At 39.0% G+C, this 18831-nt stretch overlaps 1 protein-coding gene and 1 pseudogene across 1 annotated transcript in view; one reads left to right on the top strand and one right to left on the bottom strand.

Moving 5' to 3' along the window:
- Positions 1-268: 268 nt before the first annotated feature.
- Positions 269-18831, top strand: part of GNA13 (G protein subunit alpha 13) — a 31338-nt gene continuing 12775 nt past the window's right edge. Inside the window, exons 1-2 of the mRNA XM_028519215.2 lie at positions 269-786; positions 3258-3484. Coding sequence (XP_028375016.1) covers positions 504-786; positions 3258-3484 — 510 coding nt within the window. The 5' untranslated portion in view covers positions 269-503. The remainder of the gene's footprint in view (positions 787-3257; positions 3485-18831) is intronic.
- Positions 16876-17043, bottom strand: LOC114504464 (annotated as a pseudogene).

Below are 18831 nucleotides of genomic sequence, written 5' to 3'. Positions count from 1 at the left end.
GAAAGAGAGGAGCAAGAGCCGTCGGAGAGTCCAAGAACCGCGTCGGAGGTCTGGTTAAAGGCATACAGGGTCCCGGGAAACGGGTGCAACTAATTAAAGGGAAACAGAAAGGCGCCCCAGCCGCGCGCCCGGCCCCACCGGAGATCACCTGACCAAGGCGGCCGCGCGCACCGGAGCAAGAGCGTGCCTCGCCCGCAAGGGGCGGAAAGCAGGGCAGGGGCCGCTGCGTGCGTGCGGGTTCCCGGGAAGCAGCGGGCGCGCGTGCGCGCTCCGGGCCACCGCCCCTCCCGGGCCCGCCCTTCTTCCCTCCCTCCTTAGCTTTCCCGGCCCGCCCTGCCCGGCCCGCCCTGCGAGTCAGTTCGCTTGTTCCCTCCCTCCCCCGGCGCGCTCCGGCCGCTGCAGCGCTCCCCGCCCTCGAGCCTTGGTGCCGGAGTCGTCCGCCGCCCGAGGAGGAGGTGGAGGGAGCCAGAGGGGCCCGCCGAGGCGGCGGCGGCGGCGGCAAGATGGCGGACTTCCTGCCGTCTCGGTCCGTGCTGTCCGTGTGCTTCCCCGGCTGCGTGCTGACGAGCAGCGAGGCCGAGCAGCAGCGCAAGTCCAAGGAGATCGACAAATGCCTGTCTCGGGAGAAGACCTACGTGAAGCGGCTCGTGAAGATCCTGCTGCTGGGCGCGGGCGAGAGCGGCAAGTCCACCTTCCTGAAGCAGATGCGAATCATCCACGGGCAGGACTTCGACCAGCGCGCGCGCGAGGAGTTCCGCCCCACCATCTACAGCAACGTGATCAAAGGTGCCGGGCGGGGGTCGGAGCCGGGGGACGGAGGGCCGGAGCCCGGGGAGGCGGCGGCGGCGGGCGCGGGGCCGGGCACCGCCCTCGTTTTCTGGTCACTGGCGGAGGACCCGGCCCAGCGGGCGGGCGGGAAGGGGGCGCGCCCGGGGATCTGGTCCTGCTGCCCTCGTCCCCTAGGGGAGGGGATACCCCGCTGCTCCCCTCCTTCCTTCTTGGTGCCCCGGTGGGAGTTACGGATGGTCCCCCACCCCGCCCTCAGAGAGGGAAGTGAGGAATGCCGGGGTACGGGGTGACATGCCTGTCTTCCCTCCAGATGGGGCAGGAAGACCCGTGAGACAACCCCAGATCCTCCATCCCCACCCCGGGCCCCGGCGGTGCCTACCCAACCCCACCCCGCGGGTGGGTGACCCGAGTCACATGGGGTCGGTCTGCTCCCAACTCCCTGCTTCTTTGGCTGACTCCTGAGCAAGGGAGTTCTGGAACCGTCGCAGTAAGGAGACTTTTGCCCGAGACTTGTCAAGGGCAAAAGGTGACAGTCCCTGGCCCTTTTGGACAAGGATATGAAACTTGAGGGTGTCGTGTGTTTGCTGTGCGTTTATCATGGAGCTGTAGACTGTTATAGTTAGTCTAAAAAAATTAGCATCAGTGGTTTTTCGCCCCGGTGCCACGGCTGGGCAGGATGTTTGCCTATAATCACTGTGCAACACGTTTCTGTCTCTCTCTCCCTCTCTCTCTCTCTCTCTGCCTCTCTCTGCCTCTCTCTGCCTAACTGGAGGCCGCGGTGGGGGGTGGGGGTGGGGTTGTGTGTGCCACAACTCGCTTCTATTCTATTATATAAATGAAACCGTGCCTTGATATACAGACTCCTTGGCTTGAAAGTTATGTGGAGCCGTTATAGGTAGTTAATGAATCAGTGTCAGCTTGGATCATAAACTCTGCTATTTGACATTATTTTTTAAGAAAATCAAAGTTATACTTTATTCTTAAGTGAAAAATACCCAAGAATTGTATTTCTGGGATTTCAGAGAATTCGAGAAGATGGTTTTTATTTTGTCATTTGGGCGTTATGCAGCACTGATTGTTTTTAGTGTCAGATATTTTCTACTTTAGAAAAGATGTTTGAGCAAAATTGAGAAACAGAGCCTGGCACTTAAGGTGCATTCAGATGCTCTTTATTTCACCGGGGTAGCAATTATCTAGGAGTTTGCAACAAATTTCAGGTCTTTTCAGGCATTTTTTTCTTAAGTGGGATTTTTTTTTGTTTGGGAAGTACTCAAGCAGCTCCTTTGGGTCACTTTTTTTCTCCCTGGACTGAGTAAAGGAAAACTGCCTGGGAGTGGGGGGGAGGGGGGGCGGGGCGTGTTGTGTGGGGGGTAATGACCAGAGGAGAGCACTAGGTGGGGGGCTCACAGACCATTAGGAGCTCGGAGCCCCAGTCCCACTGCAGTTAAAGTGTACAAATCAGTTGTATTTATCGTATTTTAATGTTTAGTACAAAAGTAATTAAGGTCTTTTTCAAGGCCGCAGACTCTGCCTTGCCAGTCCTTAATTAAAGGTACTTTTGTATCCTGATGAGGCAGAACTTCAGGGATTATGTCAATGAATATAGTCAACATGTTAACTGATTATGAGCCAAGTAAACACTTGTTTCTTAAGTTTGTGCATGGTCTGAAGTGTGACCTATTTTGAGCATTGATTATGAATTGAAGTATCTTTCTGAGTGGACATCTCCTCATTTGAGTTGGCATGATCAGAACATTGACAGCAAAGACAGTTTTTCGACTATCCAAACAAATGAGTTCTTGAAAGTCATGTGACTGTTAAAATAGACCAAAGGTAATAGTTTAGTGATAGAATTAGTGGGTTTGACTAATCTCTCTGAGTTGAAATCTGTTTTTATATGTTTTGTGTGTTTTTTTTGCATTTGGTCTTCCTTTTAGAAGAGTCTGTTGCCATCCTGTGACTTACACTGATTTGAAGCTTGGTATGAGACAGGTGGTTTGAGTTTTGAATGTATTCCTAAACTAGTGTTGGATTAAGCAGGAAGCTTAGGGACCAGCCAGAGCCCAGAGCCATTATGTTTGGTACTTGGCATTTGTTAAGCGTCTTTTGAGGGGGCTCAGAAAATCTTGGTTGCAGCCGTTTTCTTCTGAGCCTGGACATGATTTCTGTTTTCTTCACTCTTTGTTCTCTTGTGACTACCTTTTGCCTCAAAAGTTATTTTATAAATTAGAACATGTTAAAATCCTTTGGAGCTATTGTTTAATAGTGTATGCTTTTCAAGGCTCTAATTTTATGATTGTAACTTTGTTTTTTAAACTCTGAGCAGTTACCGATGTCCTTTTGATGTTGGTCTCCATTTTTGGAGGAGATGGGCCTGGAGTAGTTAAGAAGTTTACGAAAATTATTCTGGAATAGAATCTATGAGAATATATAATAACGCCTGTCACACTTTTTTTTTTTAAACAAAGGTATGAGGGTGCTGGTAGATGCGAGAGAGAAGCTTCACATTCCTTGGGGAGACAGCTCAAACCAATGCCATGGAGACAAGATGATGTCGTTTGACACCCGTTCCCCCTTGGCGGCCCAGGGAATGGTGGAGACTCAAGTTTTTTTGCAGTATCTTCCTGCTATAAGAGCATTGTGGGCAGACAGTGGCATACAGAATGCATATGACCGACGTCGAGAATTTCAACTGGTAAGAGACTTTTCTTTTAAAATGTTGTGATCCTATTTTAATGGCATTTATTATCTGAGTCTGACACACCTTTTTCACCGACTTACACAATATACTCTATGAAGAATTTTAGCCTCAGAAATTGGGGTTGCTATATAGATGAGCTTTTTACTAGGCAAGATAAAAATAAGGTAGACCCTATAGATTCAGTGAAACTGTTATAATTAATTGGTAATTTTTCCTTTTTGAAAGTAAGATTATAATGATTTTTGTAGGCACTTTTAATTTTGCTCTTTTCAAAATAATTATCTCCCAGTTATAGCAATAATATTAACCCTTCTTTTAAAAAACCCTTTTACTCTTGGTCTAAGAGTTAAGTAGCTGAACTAGGTTCAGATGTGCTATTTAGTCTTTAGAGGTACTCATTTTATGATACAGAGTAATAGAGAAAGAGAGTAAAGTTCTTGATAGTATTTAACAGTCATTGTGCTTTTTGTATGTTTGTATTCTATTTTACATGTGTGTTTTTTAAGGCCTCTAAGCACATTTTACAAAATAGATCTTTTTTTTTCCCCCAAGCAAAAAATTTACTAGATAAACTAAGCAGGTGTCCAAGTCTTTTTGGGCTGTAGCAATAAACTATGATAGGCTCACAGACAGCAGAAATGCGTCTCTTATAGTATTAGAGGTTGGGGCTGTGCTGTCAGATTCAGTATCTAGAGAAGGCCCACTTCCTGGTTCATAAATGGCCATCTTCCTGCACTGCCCTCACTTGGCTGAAATGTTTCTTCTTAAACAGCAAAAAAATCTTAGTTATTTTTTGGACATCTTGTTCCACATGGGAAGCACCTAGATTTTGTATTTATTTTTTGTACTTTGTCTTAAGACTACCCTCTAAAACTTTTTTGTTACAAAGCATTGAAGAGAGGGTGGAAGAGAAAGGTTCTGATCTAGGTTAAAGATACAAAAATAATAATTAAAATAGATTTTTAAAAACCAAATGTTTTGTAATTTAATTGTGAATGCTTTGATTGTGTTCTGGGTTTTATTTACCAAAGACAGGAAAGATCCCAGGAATGATAGCAATCTAGACTGTATACAGTTGGAGGCAGATCCAAAATGTTGTACTGTACTGTGATCAAAATGAAGTGACAGTTACAAGTAAAACTGCATAGAAAGTTATTTGATGAGGTCACCGACATTAAAGTGATCCACACTTATGGGTGTGGCTACAAAATGATGTACAGCCGGTAGTCTTTGCTATTACAGTTGTACTCAGAAGCAGTCTTAGCTATTAACAGTTCTAGAAAAGTGTTCGTAATAACTTTGTATAAAACTGATACTTAAATCTTCCTTTCCCTGAATTATGGCTCTCATTTGCATCATATAACCAAGCACTTGATTATTGCTGTCTTATATAGTTCTCTTCTTTGATATGTGTTTCTTGTCAAGTAACTTGTCCATTAATGCAAAGCGGAGATTTATCTCACATTATTGTGAAAATTGAGTAACTTGCAGCATTACATACTGAAAATTAGGAATTTAACTTAACAAGTGACCTCCATCCAATTCTCAGACTTGTAGTTGCTTTTTGTCCTTTGGTCAATGTTTGTTCTATGAGTTTTTGTAGTCTTGCATAAGTTCCCCCACACAACCCCTTCTCATCTCCCTTCACTCCTGTTTTTAAGTGCTGCTTATTCTCCTTTTTTCTTAATTCATTTTCTCAACAAACCACACTTTCCACTCTTAAGTTTTTTTAAGATGTTACTCAACTTTCCAGGTAGGGAAAAAACACCATCTGTAACGGCATCCAGTACACATTGACTGCATGAGGACACGACTGTGCTCTAAAGTTCTCTGTAGGCAAGTTCTGTAAGTCCATTTAATGGAACATGGTGGGCTTCCCTGACACTTGAGTTTGGACATTCACATCTTACAGTCTCATGTCAAGACTATCTTGTCATCATTGCTGAGAAAGCATTCCTAAGTATTTGCCATTAAGAACAAATGTGTAAGACCACTCAGGATGAAGACCTGCATGTTCTTGACTTGAGCTAGCTCATGCTTCAGGAGCAAAGAAGACATCGGGCAAGGAGAGACAAGTTCTAGAAATACTGTTTTCCTGATAAAAAGTAGGGGCACAAATAAAAAGGAAGAGGGCAAGATCTAATTTTAAAATTACCGAGGAGCAGGGATTTTTTTCCCCTGTATATCCTCAGCATTGTTCATGGTACCTGGCACCTGGTGTTCAACTATTATGTTGAATTAATGATTCTCATACTCTTGGGATGCTCGGGTGCTTGGCATAGTGTCGGACACTGAGAAGGCACTTGACTCATTTAAAATTTTCTTCAAAGTCATATTCATTTCCTCCTTTTCTCTACAGGCAGCCAATCCCCAAGTCCTGTCTTTCTATACCTGTGATGTCTCTTGCACGCATTCCCTCTTTTCCTCGTCCACATATTGTCCTTGTACCTCTTGCTTGGACTCCTAGTTAATCATGGTCAGGTAAGCTGCTAAGAAAGCTTTGCTCATTCTCTACGGCCTCCAGAAGAGAGTTTAGCCTCTTTATGTATTGAGTCAAGGCTCTAGCTAGCTTACCTATGATTCCTGCAAAACATTTTATTTCGCCATTGCACATACCCTATAACCCCTCAATTCCTGTATATGCTGATGTTCTGTTTCTATGGCTCTCTTCACAGAGTCCCTCCGTTAAGTCATTAGGTCCTACCCTTTTCTTAGGACAGTGGTAATCCAAATCCCCTCCCTTTTTTTTTGTATTGTTGTTCAAGTACAGTTGTCTCCGTTTTCCCCCCACCCCAGCCATCCCCACCTCCCACACTGGATCCTATCCCCCTTTGTCTTTGTCCATGTGTCCTTTATACATGTTCCTTGAGAACCCTTCCCTCTTTCCCCCACCCCCAGTATCCCCTCCCACCAAATTTTAATGTGACTAAATGCAGTCCATAGATCCCTTGAGTCAGATTCACTGGAGTGATTGTTTAATACAAGACAAAAAAGCATTCTGAGACTTCATCACAGGAGGATCTGTTTCAGGAATCTGGGATGGAACTCAGTGATCTGTATTTTTAGCAGACAGCCATAGGCAATTTGGGTGAATTGCCTGTGTGCTTTAGGGTCAAGGCTTTCTCCTGTCCTGTCAGCGGGAATGCCTCTCCGCTCTGGGCTCTGGATGGTATGCTTGTGCTCCAGCCTTCATCTAGTCACATGTGTTTGAGTTACTTGCATTTGTGTTTGGTTCTCACTCTGATGAAGAAGCTTCTTTGGTGTGTTTTGTTTGTCTTTTGCTTTCTCACTAGCATTGGACTTGACATTTATTTCATTTCCTTTTTTTTTTTTTAGGCATTTGAATTACAACATTATTCTGGAAAAAAAGAAACACCCCACATTAAGTTCCTTCCAGAAAATAGGAATATTTCCATATGCTAATTTAATTTTACAGGAGATGGGAGGTCCTTGTATTATAGAATAATAATTTCTCTTTTTGCAATGTTTGATAATGTATATTCTTGAATATTGAATAGAAAAAGTAAACATCAGAGAAATGGAAGGAGTTAGCAGATAAAATGAACCATCTTTGTTTTGACTAACAATTGATTATTAAACTTAATGCAAATTGAAAGGCAAAAGAAAAAAAAGGCTGATTTTTAAGTCTCTTTTGCTTTAGATGAGTGACTGCCATGTAATGAGTCTCTGGGACAAGGGATAGGATAGTTTTATCACAACTTAGGTGTTTAGCTATCCATTTATTTGTTAGTAATAACTTTGGGGGCAGACATGAGTGTTTTTTCTCCCCAAGTTCTCAAAGGGAAACATTCTTTTTCTGGTTAGTTTCATCATGGGTAAGCTAAGTGGCTTACTGTGGAAAAAGAATCTAATCTGTTGTTGTAGCTTAAGGCACTATTCTAGTTCTTAACTAGCACACTAAGGATAATACATATATCCTAAGAAGTGGTCTTTTTTATTTGTATTATTATTTTTTTATTGAATTTATTGGGGTAACACTGGGTAACAAAATTGTACAGGTTTTGGGTGCACTATTATACAACATCTGTACACTGTATTGTGTGTTTACCACCCCAAGTCAAGTCTTCGTCCATCCCCATTTAAGAAGTGGCCTCTTTTAGTACTGAATGAGATGTTTGTAATGCTCAGCTTTGGCTGTACATTCACTGTAGCCTGCCGCTGCACTAAGAAGACACTCTCTCTTCATAAAAACCTCTTATGTGGCAATAGCTAGGGAATTTGGTAAATTAGATGATTAAAGAGATGGGAGTCCAGGGTTGGCTGGGAAATGATACAACTGAAGATACATAGTAAAACTAACAAAATAACTAGGAATCTGCCAGTTAAATTTTATGGGCATTAAATATTACTCAGAAAAGCAAGCAAAATTTGTAGAACTAGTTATATAGGACAGGAAAGTGTGTGACATTGGGAGGAATACTCTAGAACTTCTAGTTTCCATAATCACTTTAACATTGTCAGCATTAATACAACTTCCTGTAATGACCAAGTGGTTTCTTTGCAGTCCCTGAAGCCAAACTATTTTCTTTGTTATCACTGTGCCTTCAGTTAGACTTAATTTTCATTACTCAAGTAGTACAGTTTGTACTTGACATAGTTACAGTTTAAGCTGACAGGATAGTTTGTTCATTAAGACAGCACTTCCCCCGGTCTGTGTAACAAAGTAACTACTTAATTTCATGCATTGGCTGCTGAAAAGGAGCTGAGTGCCAAGAACTTCAGGTTGGGGTAAATACTTATTTGCACTGCAGCATAGATTTGAAATATTACAGAGTTAGAAGCATTAGTTTATTATTTAATACTAATTTGGATTTTCTTTAAAGTGAATTAGTTACTACATTCAGTTTAAACTGTTATGTTTCTGTTGGAGAAGGATTTGGTTCATTTTCTCTATGAATAAATGCAAAACAGGACTTTGACTTTAAGTTGCTAAATACCTATTGTCTACTTATTCTAGGGTTAAGGTAAAATATTTCAGCCTGTGTAAGATAAGGATTATATACAAGACGAGAGGTTGTAGAGATTTTAAAATTTCGGTCTCTATTGATAGGTTTTCCTGTGGGTAAATTTGATCAAATGTCATTCCAAACCTTGGAAGGCCAGAGCTGTAGTACTATTTACATTAAAACCAAAGAGATGTTTTAGCATGTGCTTATACAACTTTCTGAGATTGTGTACATGTATACACGCACACTTACGTATATGTCTTGATGTGTTGTGTTATATCGGCATGTTCATGTTTATATCTTACATTTCTGGGTGGGCAGAGTAGAAAGTGGACTAGCTGTGGGATGCCTGGCTCTGTGTGCTGAAGGGGGACTGCAGAATACTGTGTGGGTGTCCATATCACCTTTTATTGCTAAACAGAGCTAGTGATACGGTAAGTTAGGCTGCTCAGAAAAACGTTTATTAAAAAACTAAGGGATGAAGCAAGGAAATAATTTTGTTAGGAAAACTGGATGTTAGTTTCAGAATTCTTTACTAGAATGTGGACCTAACCCCAGGAGTAAGGGTTGTGAACTCGCTTTGAAGGAAATGCTTTCCTTAATGGTGAAGGACTCTCTGGCTTGAATATTCCCTGTTGACCTCTCACAAATAGGCAGTAGCCCAACCAAGTTGAAGTATCTAGTCGTATTAGCCTAAAACAGGTGCTGATTTCTTTCTCCAGAAAATTAATTCAAGTGCTGGTAATTATCACTTCTTAATACCTTATGTTTTATCAGAATGCCTTTGTGCTTTTTAAAATTCTGTCACACTTATTCTCATATAATCCTTAAAAAAATAGAATATCTGTTACTGTCCCCATTTCACACATGAAAAAAGTTCCTATGCAGAAAGGTTCCTTGATGCTGCGGATCACAGAGTGGACACTGGAACCCAGACTGAGTCCTGGCCCATAGCACTAGCCACTAAACTATTTTGCAAGCACTCAGATACTATTTTCGTAGAACATTCTTTTCTTTTATTCCTAGCCTCTTCTGACCAACACCCATACGCTCATAGATTATCATCCCCTTGTAAGTTCTAGTACAGTTGTTTTAAATATGTATGTTGTCTTAAGAATACATAGCATTGCACTGATATTCACAGTTCTTTTTATATCCTGAAGTTCCATAATACCTTGTACCATTGCTTTTTTACTGTATTAACTTAGATTATAGTATAGTTATGATATACATAAACTTAAATGCCACTTAATGGCAGATTTCTTAACTTAGAGTGTTACAGTTCATCCTAACCACCCTTCATCATGGTAAAGGCTGTTCGAATCCTCATCCCTTGAAAACATCCCTTGAATGTACTACTGTTGATCCAAAACTGATGTTTTATCAATGAACATGGTTTTTTAATTTCTATTTATTTACTTATTTATTTATGGACATATTTTATAGTATACCCGGAAAAAATAAAAGTTTATTGGCAACCGGTTATCTGAAAGGAAGCCATATATTTTTCTAGGAAAGTATCCTTTGGAAATTGTCACATATCTGATATATATTTGCTCTCGTTTTGAAGAAGGGGATATCAGAATACTTTTTATTTTTATGAGCTCCTTTGCAGTGTTCCTCATGTAATTGGCACAGTTTTCATACTGCTGTTGAGCATTCCAGATTATAGTTTGTTGCAAATTTTTGTTATAGTTAGAAACTACCTGAATTTTTAAGTGCATATTTCTGAAAATTAACAGTGATTTTTATTTTCTTGTTTAAAAGTACATTTTGTCTAGCTACATAATAAATTCACTTCTTTTTATGTGGAGAATATATATGTGTGTATATATATATTTGCAAGATATCTTTTTTCAAGAGAATTTGTTACATCCACATTAGCAGAGCGTTATTAGAATGGGCTGATAATAGATCAAGGAAATCATTTTGTTTTGAGAACTGGACTAAAGTACCCATCTGCTGCACTGATAGTAGTTGTTTGTCTTAATCTTTCCAGTTTAATCTCTCTTCTTTTGGCAAAATGAATACAAATTTTTTTAAATCAGTGTAGTAGGTGTGCCTTTTCATCCCCAACTACTATACAGTAGATGCCAGATACTTGAATAGAATTGCTCTTCCTTGATATATTGGCTTTGGTCTCAGTCATAAGACCTTTGTACCCAGTTTTGCTTCAGGAAACTTTACTTTGTATCCTCCAAACAAATTAGAAAATAACCGTGTTCAAAGTTACTGATTTATTTTGCGTATTGTAAAACATATTCAGAAATGACTTTAATGCGACAACCTTAAGATTTGATATGGTATTCTACTGTGTGTGAGATAGATAAAGTAGAACTCAGTGGCCAACCAAAACTTGTGTCCTGGTTGTACCGCTCACTGTGTGTGTTTGAACGAGTCCCTTGGTGTCTCTGAATCTCTGTTTCTGCAACTGAAATATAGGGACAATCCAAGCACCTACTGTTATTAATTGTCAGGGATTGTATGAGATAATCCATGTGAAAGTCTTTGGCACAGTGTCTGATACATATTAACCGTATTATTAACATTAGCCATGTACGCATAAATTATATGTAGCTTTAAAAAAATAAAGCACTATTAAGTTTTGATTTGACCCACTTTTTGAACTCTATTACCAATATAAAAATTTTTTTCTAAATAATGCAGACCTATGGCTTACATTCTCATTAGACCTTATATTATCTGTAATAAAGGTAGCACATCTTTTTTTTTTTTCTTTTGAGAGAGAGGGGAAGGGAAGGAGAAAGAGAGGGAGAGAAATATCAATGTGTGGTTGCCTTTCCTGTGCCCTGGCTGAGAATTGAACCTGCGACCTTTTGGTTCGCAGTCTGCGCTCAATCTATTCAGCTACACCAGCCAGGGAAAGGTAGTACATCTTAAGAGAGATTTGAGGTTTTCATTACTGCACTGGTTCTTGTTGCTTTCTCATGTCACTTTGCTTGATTTTCAGTCTGATGTGTAGGTTGAATTAGCCAAATCCTTACCTACCCTGCTGGAAGTGTGGTGAGATACCTTTGGTGAAAGTACAGGTGCTCTGCTGTTCTTTCCTTCTCCCTTCTCCTCTTTCTGTGTGGTGCCCCTTCCACCCCATCTGCCATCTCCTGTGCCTGCAATGGGCAGAGGCTTTGTGAGTACTCAGGTTAAAGAGGGTATTTCGGTTTCTTTTTCCAAGGTTAAAAAAGATTCCATATATTTATAAAATACAAAGTGATTTTTTTAAGACTTCATATTTTTATGAGATTTTAGAATTTCTGACCATTTTGTATAAAAACCAACTAAAACCTTAGTCTAGTAGAGAATTCCTACTTTTTCTTGTGGCGCAAAGTAAACAAATTTCAAATTTGTTCTAAAGAAAAAAAGTAATTGACTTTGGCATTTAAAAACAATGTTAGCTAATAAACAAAACTTTTCTATCTGCTCTCCCCCAGTGGTTTCACAGTATCTTTGGGGTCTTTGAGCCTGAGCAGTTGCAGTTAGCATCTTAATAGGATGTTTCTCTTTTAACCCTTCTAGAAATGTTACAGAGAAAGGGCTGAATTAATGAATAATTGGGGTGAAAGACTTTCACTTTCCTTTTTAATATCCTGGTTACTGTTTTCATATTCCCTGGGTAATGTTTTTTAAAATTGTATTTCTGTTAAACAGGATGAACTGTCTCAGTAGAAGTGCAGAGAATTTGTCATATCATCATGTGGTTTTCATTTAGGTTTCATGATGTAAAGTGTGGTTGTATCTGTTTACTGATAGTAAGTAAAAGAAAAATTCACAGGAGCTACTAGCAGTTGGGCAACTATACTAAATTTTCTGAGTTGCTACTCACAAGTTATTGCCTGGCCAACTCTATGCTACACAAGGCCTAATAAATGAGAAGATATACATGAATATACTTGAGACAAATTGATACTCAAATGTAAGATCTCTAAAGTTATTTTTACTGATTTTTCAAAAAGCTAGTAATTGAATGCTATATATTCACAAAGCTGTAAATACTATTTATTCTTATTGAAATAGTTATAAAAGAGTAATGTGATTTAGCCTTTTGAATTACAATATTTTGATGCAAATGATTTGCTATTTTTAACTGTTACTTGCCACATTGCAGTAAAACTGTCTTTATTAGCTATAGCTTCAAAAATGATTAAAATTGTTACCATATAGATGATATACATTTCAGTTCTGGAATAGGCAGGGAGAATCATATTTTCCTTATTTTTTTCTTGATCTTTTAAATTATGATCAAATGTTTCAACCAGTTTTGAGGTTGGTGTTACAATTTAGTAAAAAAAAACTAAGGTTCTGACCATTATTTAGAATTTTGTATCTGGCCTTAATATAAGACACCTTCCTTTTGGAAAAAAAGGGCTCCATTTAAAAAATGGGTATTCTTTTAAAAAACAAACTTTCACTCTGTAGAAATGCATTTTTTGATAGGTCTATGTCTTCTGATAGTTTTCTGTGTATTTATATTTTGTATTATATGCTGGTATCAAGGTTTAGAGCATGACTTTGAGTGTGCGTTTTCATCATTGGCATCTGAATTCTTTTCTCCTCGTGTGAAAAGTGAAGAGCAAATGTTCAAGGCAGTGGGGGCAAGAAGCCTTGGGGAGCAGATTTCATGGGGTCAGTCATTCTCTGACAAGTCAGATAACAGTCAGCTGACAGCTTTTAGCAGTCGTTAAGTAACATGTGATGGAACATCTATTAATGAGTAGGCACTTTGTTGCAGGCTGGGTATTTGCTAGTGAACCAAATCTAAGTAATCGCTGTTCTCATTGATCTTAGATGGTAGTTGGAGGAACTTAGATTATATGGGCCAACAAATAATCCCACTGGTGATAAATGCTTGGAAGAAAAAGAAAAGGAAACAGTGGCAAAACAGGAGAATGGTTTGAGGAGGTGGACATTTAAATTAAGATCCCATGGGTGAGAAAGGGGCAGCCAGGTGAGGGGGGAGAGCAGTTTGACAGGCAGAAGGAGTAGTACCATGTGCACAGAACCTAAGGTGGGGGACAGCTTGCTGGAGTGTGAGAATTCGAGAGAAGTGAGGGGAGCAGTGAGTCAGTAAACACTGACCAAGAACCTTTCTGCTATTCCGGATGTGGAGCAGTTCCAAAGTTGGATGGTAGCCGTAGAGGTTTAGAGAAAACGGTGGGTTTGTGGTATGCTTTGTAGGGAAATTTAGTGGGAGTCTGACAGTTTAGGTAGGAAGTGAGGTAGAGAGACATGTTTTAAGAGTGACTCAGGTTTCTGGTTTTAACAAGCAGGTGGATGGTGCTTTTTGCTCAGGTGTAAAGACTGCAAGGAAAGAATTTGAGAGGAACGATTAAGACTAATTTGGGCGTATTAGGTTGAGATCTCTGTGAGACATGAAGGTAGAATCAAGTAGACAGATTGATACTTGAGTCTGGAATCCAGATTAGAGTTTTGGGTTAGAGGTGAAAATTTAGGAGTTGTGTGTATCCAGGTGATATTTAAAATCTGTAAATGTTTACCGTTACTCAGAGAAAGGGTGTAAAGGGAGACTAGGGCTGTGAGGATAGAGTCTCATGGAACATTCAACTTTTTGAAAGTGTTCTGAGGAGGCGATGCTGACAGAAATGGCCAGAAAAGGTAGGAGCAATTCAGGAAGATGTAATGCCATGGAAGCTAGGGCAGTGTTTTAAGGAAGAAAAACGTGCCACTGAGAGGTCTTGGAAGGTAAAGAAAGACTGACATGTTCATTGATTTTTGGCAACAGGGAGGTTTTTGCTGATTGTGGCAAGAGACATGGCGAGGAAGAAGCCAGGTGACAAGGGCCTGAAGAGGGAAGAGCGGTGAGGAAGTAGAAAAGATCCACTTGAAATCAAGCCGACCATTCTCATTTCTTTTTGTAGTGCTTTCAGCCACCTGGTTTAATAGTTGTGGTTTTTCAAGCCTTTTTAAAGTTCAGGAGGACTCCATAGCCCATATCTGATATTCACCACCAACCATGCTTTCCTGCATCCCTTAGTAGCACAATTAACCAAATAGTGACTTGGAAAAGGAACCAATGTACCAATAGAAATTTTGAGCTATTTCTCACCTTCATTAGGTTGTACTGCTTTGCTCTCCGGTATGATTGTTTGCTTGGCGAGTGGGCAAGGGAAGGTAACTAAAGCTTTCGTAGGCTGTGTGGAGCTTCTCCACTGGCAGGAGAGTTGGCATGATGGATTGAACACTCAAATGGGAATAAAGTACTCTGGGTTTTCCTCTCACCTGCTGTGTGATCTTAGGCATAGAATTATTTTACTAATTAGTAAATGTTAATGTTATTTAATGATTATTGTGTAATGTTTGAGTTGTAGGGATTTCAAGGTTTGTTGTAGCACATCATAAAGAACTTTCCATCTGGTGTGCACTCACAAGGATATTCTGGGTATTACGAAGTGCTCTTACAGGCCCCTCTCATGTTATCGGGGAAATTGAAACTATTTGGGAAGTATGATCTTTGAAAAACTATTACTTTTTTCTTTTTAACAATTGAGTTCATTACTTTTTGAGAATCAAAAAAAGTTTACTCCTGAACGGTTCTAGTTCTGGTACAGAATATTTCTTTGTATGCTGTTAGGGTTATATATAATTGACCCTTTTCAAAAAGTTATTTTAACTGTGTGGAATTTTTCTTTTCTCTTTTCTTTTCTTTCTTTTCCTTCTTTTCTTTCTTTCTTTCTGATTGTTGTTCAAGTACAGTTTTCTGCCTTTTACTCCCATCCCAGCCCACGCCCCAGCCCTCCCCACCTCCCTCCCGTTTCCACCCCTCCCTTGTTATTGTCCCTGTGTCCTTTATACTCCTTCCTGTAAACCCTTCCCCTTTTCCCTTGAAATTCCCTCCCCTCTTCCTTCTGGTCACTATCAGCCTGTTCTCTATTTCAGTGTTTTTGGTTATATTTTGCTTGTTTGTTTGTTTGTTTTGTTTAGGTTCCTGTTAAAGGTGAGATCATATGGTATTTGTCTTTCACTGCCTGGCTTATTTCACTTAGCATAATGCTTTTGAGCTCCATCCATGCTGTCACAAAGGATAGGAGCTCCTTTCTTTCTGCCGCATAGAATTCGTTGTGTAAATGTACCATAGTGTTTTGATCCATTCATTTACTGATGGGCACCTAGGTTGCTTCCAACACTTGGCTATTGTAAATTGTGCTACCATGAACATTGGGGTGCATAGGTTCTTTTGGATTGGTGTTTCAAGGTTCTTAGGATATAATCCTAGCAGTGGAATTGCTGGATCAAAAGGCAGATCGATTTTTAGTTTTCTGAGGAAGTTCCATACTGTTTTCCACAGTGGTTGTATCACTCTGCCTTTCCACCAGCAGTGCACTAGGGTTCCCTTTTCTCCACAACCTCTCCAACACTTGTTGTTTGTTGCTTTGTTTATGACGGCCATTCTGACCGGTGTGAAGTGGTATCTCATTGTGGTTTTAGGAATTTCTTAAAACTCTGAGCTTTTTGTTGTTATGTGAAAACTGAAAAGTAGGAAAATTGTTTTGTTTTATGAGAGAATTACCTCTTGGCTCCAGAATCCAAATTAGCTTTTTTTAAAGTTTAAATTTTAAAACATATGTACATTGTAGAAAATCATCCAGTTAGGCATTTATACCACCACCCTAAGACATCTTTGTTGATGGTTAGTGTATTTCCCTCTGGTGTTTCAGTACAACATTGGGTGTTGAGATGAACTTTTTTGTACTTTCTGTGCAATTTTATATCCTGTTCATTTAGTGTTGTTGCAACATTAGCATTTCCTGGAGGAGGTGATTTTCTTAGAGAACTGGTAAGGCATTCTTTTAGAAAATGGATGTGGTTTTTTTAATTAAATGGAAAAATTCTCTTGTATGTATTTTTTTAATGAACAGAAAGTGGTGGTACTAAATGGTAACATGCAACAAATGTGGGATAAATCTTACCATGTTGTTACCGGATTGAACAGTGTCATGTATAATGTTAGAGCTAGCCCATCTCTGTAATATTAAACTTCTTCCTTACATTTATTTACAATTTATATTTATAAGAGAAGTTTTAAATTTTTTTTTTTAATCCCAACCTGAAGACATTTCTTTACTGTGTTTAAATAGAAGGGGAAAGAGGGAAGCATCAAAGCGAGAGACAAGCATTGATTGGTTGCTTCCCATACTCGCTCTGATGCATCATATGCGCCTGGACCAGGGACTGAACCCGCAGCCTTTCGGTTACAGGATGACACTTCAGCCAACTGAGCCACACTGGCCAGGGCAAGGGAAGAAATTTTTAATTATTTTTCATGAAAAAAGATTTTTAAAAGAAATGCTGGCCTCCACTCTGAAACCTGTATTATTTTAAAGAGAGGGCTATAATTCTCATACAGACATTTGAGAGTCATTAATACTTTCTTAAGATAACAGAATAGCTTACAAGTGCTACATATACATGCATAAATATAAGATACATGTGTATCCAAAAATGCTTATTAGACATATGGCTAAGTTTTTTCTCATATCTCTAGGATGAAGCATTTTAAATTGTTAAGAACAGATACTGCACTTGATCTTAGCCAAAAGGCTGAGAAACGATAGAATGAGGCATTTTAATAGAATAAGTTTATTTTTATGACTTCTGTAGTAGAATTACTAAAGTGCATTGTATATTTTGTGTTATGTGTAAATCAGAATTTGGTGGGACTACAGGAATACTCTTGGAAAACTAAGATCTAGCTTTAAATTATTTTGGTGATAAGTTTAATTGAAAAACGATGTAAAAAGAAATTTATTTATGAGCAGTGGCAAGAAAGGGCAGTTTATAAAATAAAGTGATAACTTAGTTCTTTTCAAAAATCTCTCACTTTTAATTTTGTGCACTAGTTTTATTTTTATAGCTTATATGCAAGGAAGAGTTAAAATTAATTGTCTAGATTAGGCAGGTATTCTTTTGGACATTGGATTTAGGCTATTATAAATTATCTTAGATTAATCTGAATAGATATTTAATCTGAAAAAATATTTTAAATATTGGGGGTGGTTTATGTTGTTGTAACTAATTTTGATCTTTTGGAAGTTTTAAGTGACACACATAGAAAACATTAGCAAGAAACTTGAAACTCTGCATTCATTTGGAGTCTGCATAATTTTGACCTGTCTACAGAGCAAAGGGAAATAGCTTATATTTCTCTGAGTATAAGTAAATGCTGTCTCGCTCCTTGTGAACTAGACAAAAAGGCATGAGCGGTAGTACCTTAAGTATGCTTTAATGATAAAGATGATGACATTACCCTTATTAAAAGTGTGTGCTGTGAGTCACATTAATACTTTACAATGCTTTTTCCAAATAAAAAATAGGGAACATTATTAAGCAAAAAGTAGGTCATCTCAAAGATAAGAAACAATAAAATAGGTCCTTTGTGAAGACCAGGCAATGCTGGAAGGGCAGTAAATGAAAGGAGAAGTGAAACTGCTCCATGGCAGGCTCTGAGAACCCAGAGGAGAGTTTGATGCCTACCCTGTGTATAAGCTAGCCTCTTTATTATATTTTATTTTGAAATTAAAATTAAGGGGAGAAAAAAGACATGGAACCCATTATAGAGATGGTATATTTCAAATATTTGAAATAGAATGTTTTCAAGATCTTTTCACTTTAGAGTCATTTTCAAAGCTATGAACAAATTCTTTAAATATAAATAGGCCTGGTTTATGTTTATTGTCTTTATTGAATTAAGTATGATTTTATAATCTTAGATTTCAAATAGTGTGAGCACAACAATATCATGTTGTATTTCATATTTTCATGTGAATATGTGAAGAAACAATAGAAAAAGGACAAATAAGAAGGGAAATTGAGTCTTTAATTTACCTTTGTTATTAGCCACTTCCGTAGATTGAAATGAAAAGTTTTTTTAATTATATGTGTTTCAGATGTATACTTTTTAAAAAAGATTTTATTTATTTATTTTTTAGAGAAGGAAGGGAGGGAGAAAGAGAGAGAGACAGACAGACAGACAGACACACATCAATGTGCGGTTGCTGGGGGCCGTGGCCTGCAACCCAGGCATGTGCCCTAACTGGGGATTGAACCTGCGACACTTTGGTTCACAGCCCGTGCTCAATCCACTGAGCTACACCAGCCAGGGCAAAATGAAAAGTCTTGATTCATTAACCAATTTTAACCTCAAACTTTTTTCATTTTGTAACTTACTTCTTTTTGGTATTTGATTCTTGCTATAAAACTTATATAAGTAAATGCTAGGTGGAAAAGCTTGTATTTTACAAAATCTATGCATAAAATGTTGTCCAAAAGGATCCTTATTTAGATATGGCTTCACGAAGATATTTGCAGGGCTTAAATTACTAATGTATGCAAATGTGAATT

This window comes from Phyllostomus discolor, chromosome 8, assembly GCF_004126475.2.
Source record: "Phyllostomus discolor isolate MPI-MPIP mPhyDis1 chromosome 8, mPhyDis1.pri.v3, whole genome shotgun sequence".
Taxonomy (NCBI): Eukaryota; Metazoa; Chordata; class Mammalia; order Chiroptera; family Phyllostomidae; genus Phyllostomus; species Phyllostomus discolor.
The sequence above is the reverse complement of the archived record's forward strand: the minus strand, read 5'-3'. Positions and strand labels throughout refer to the sequence as shown.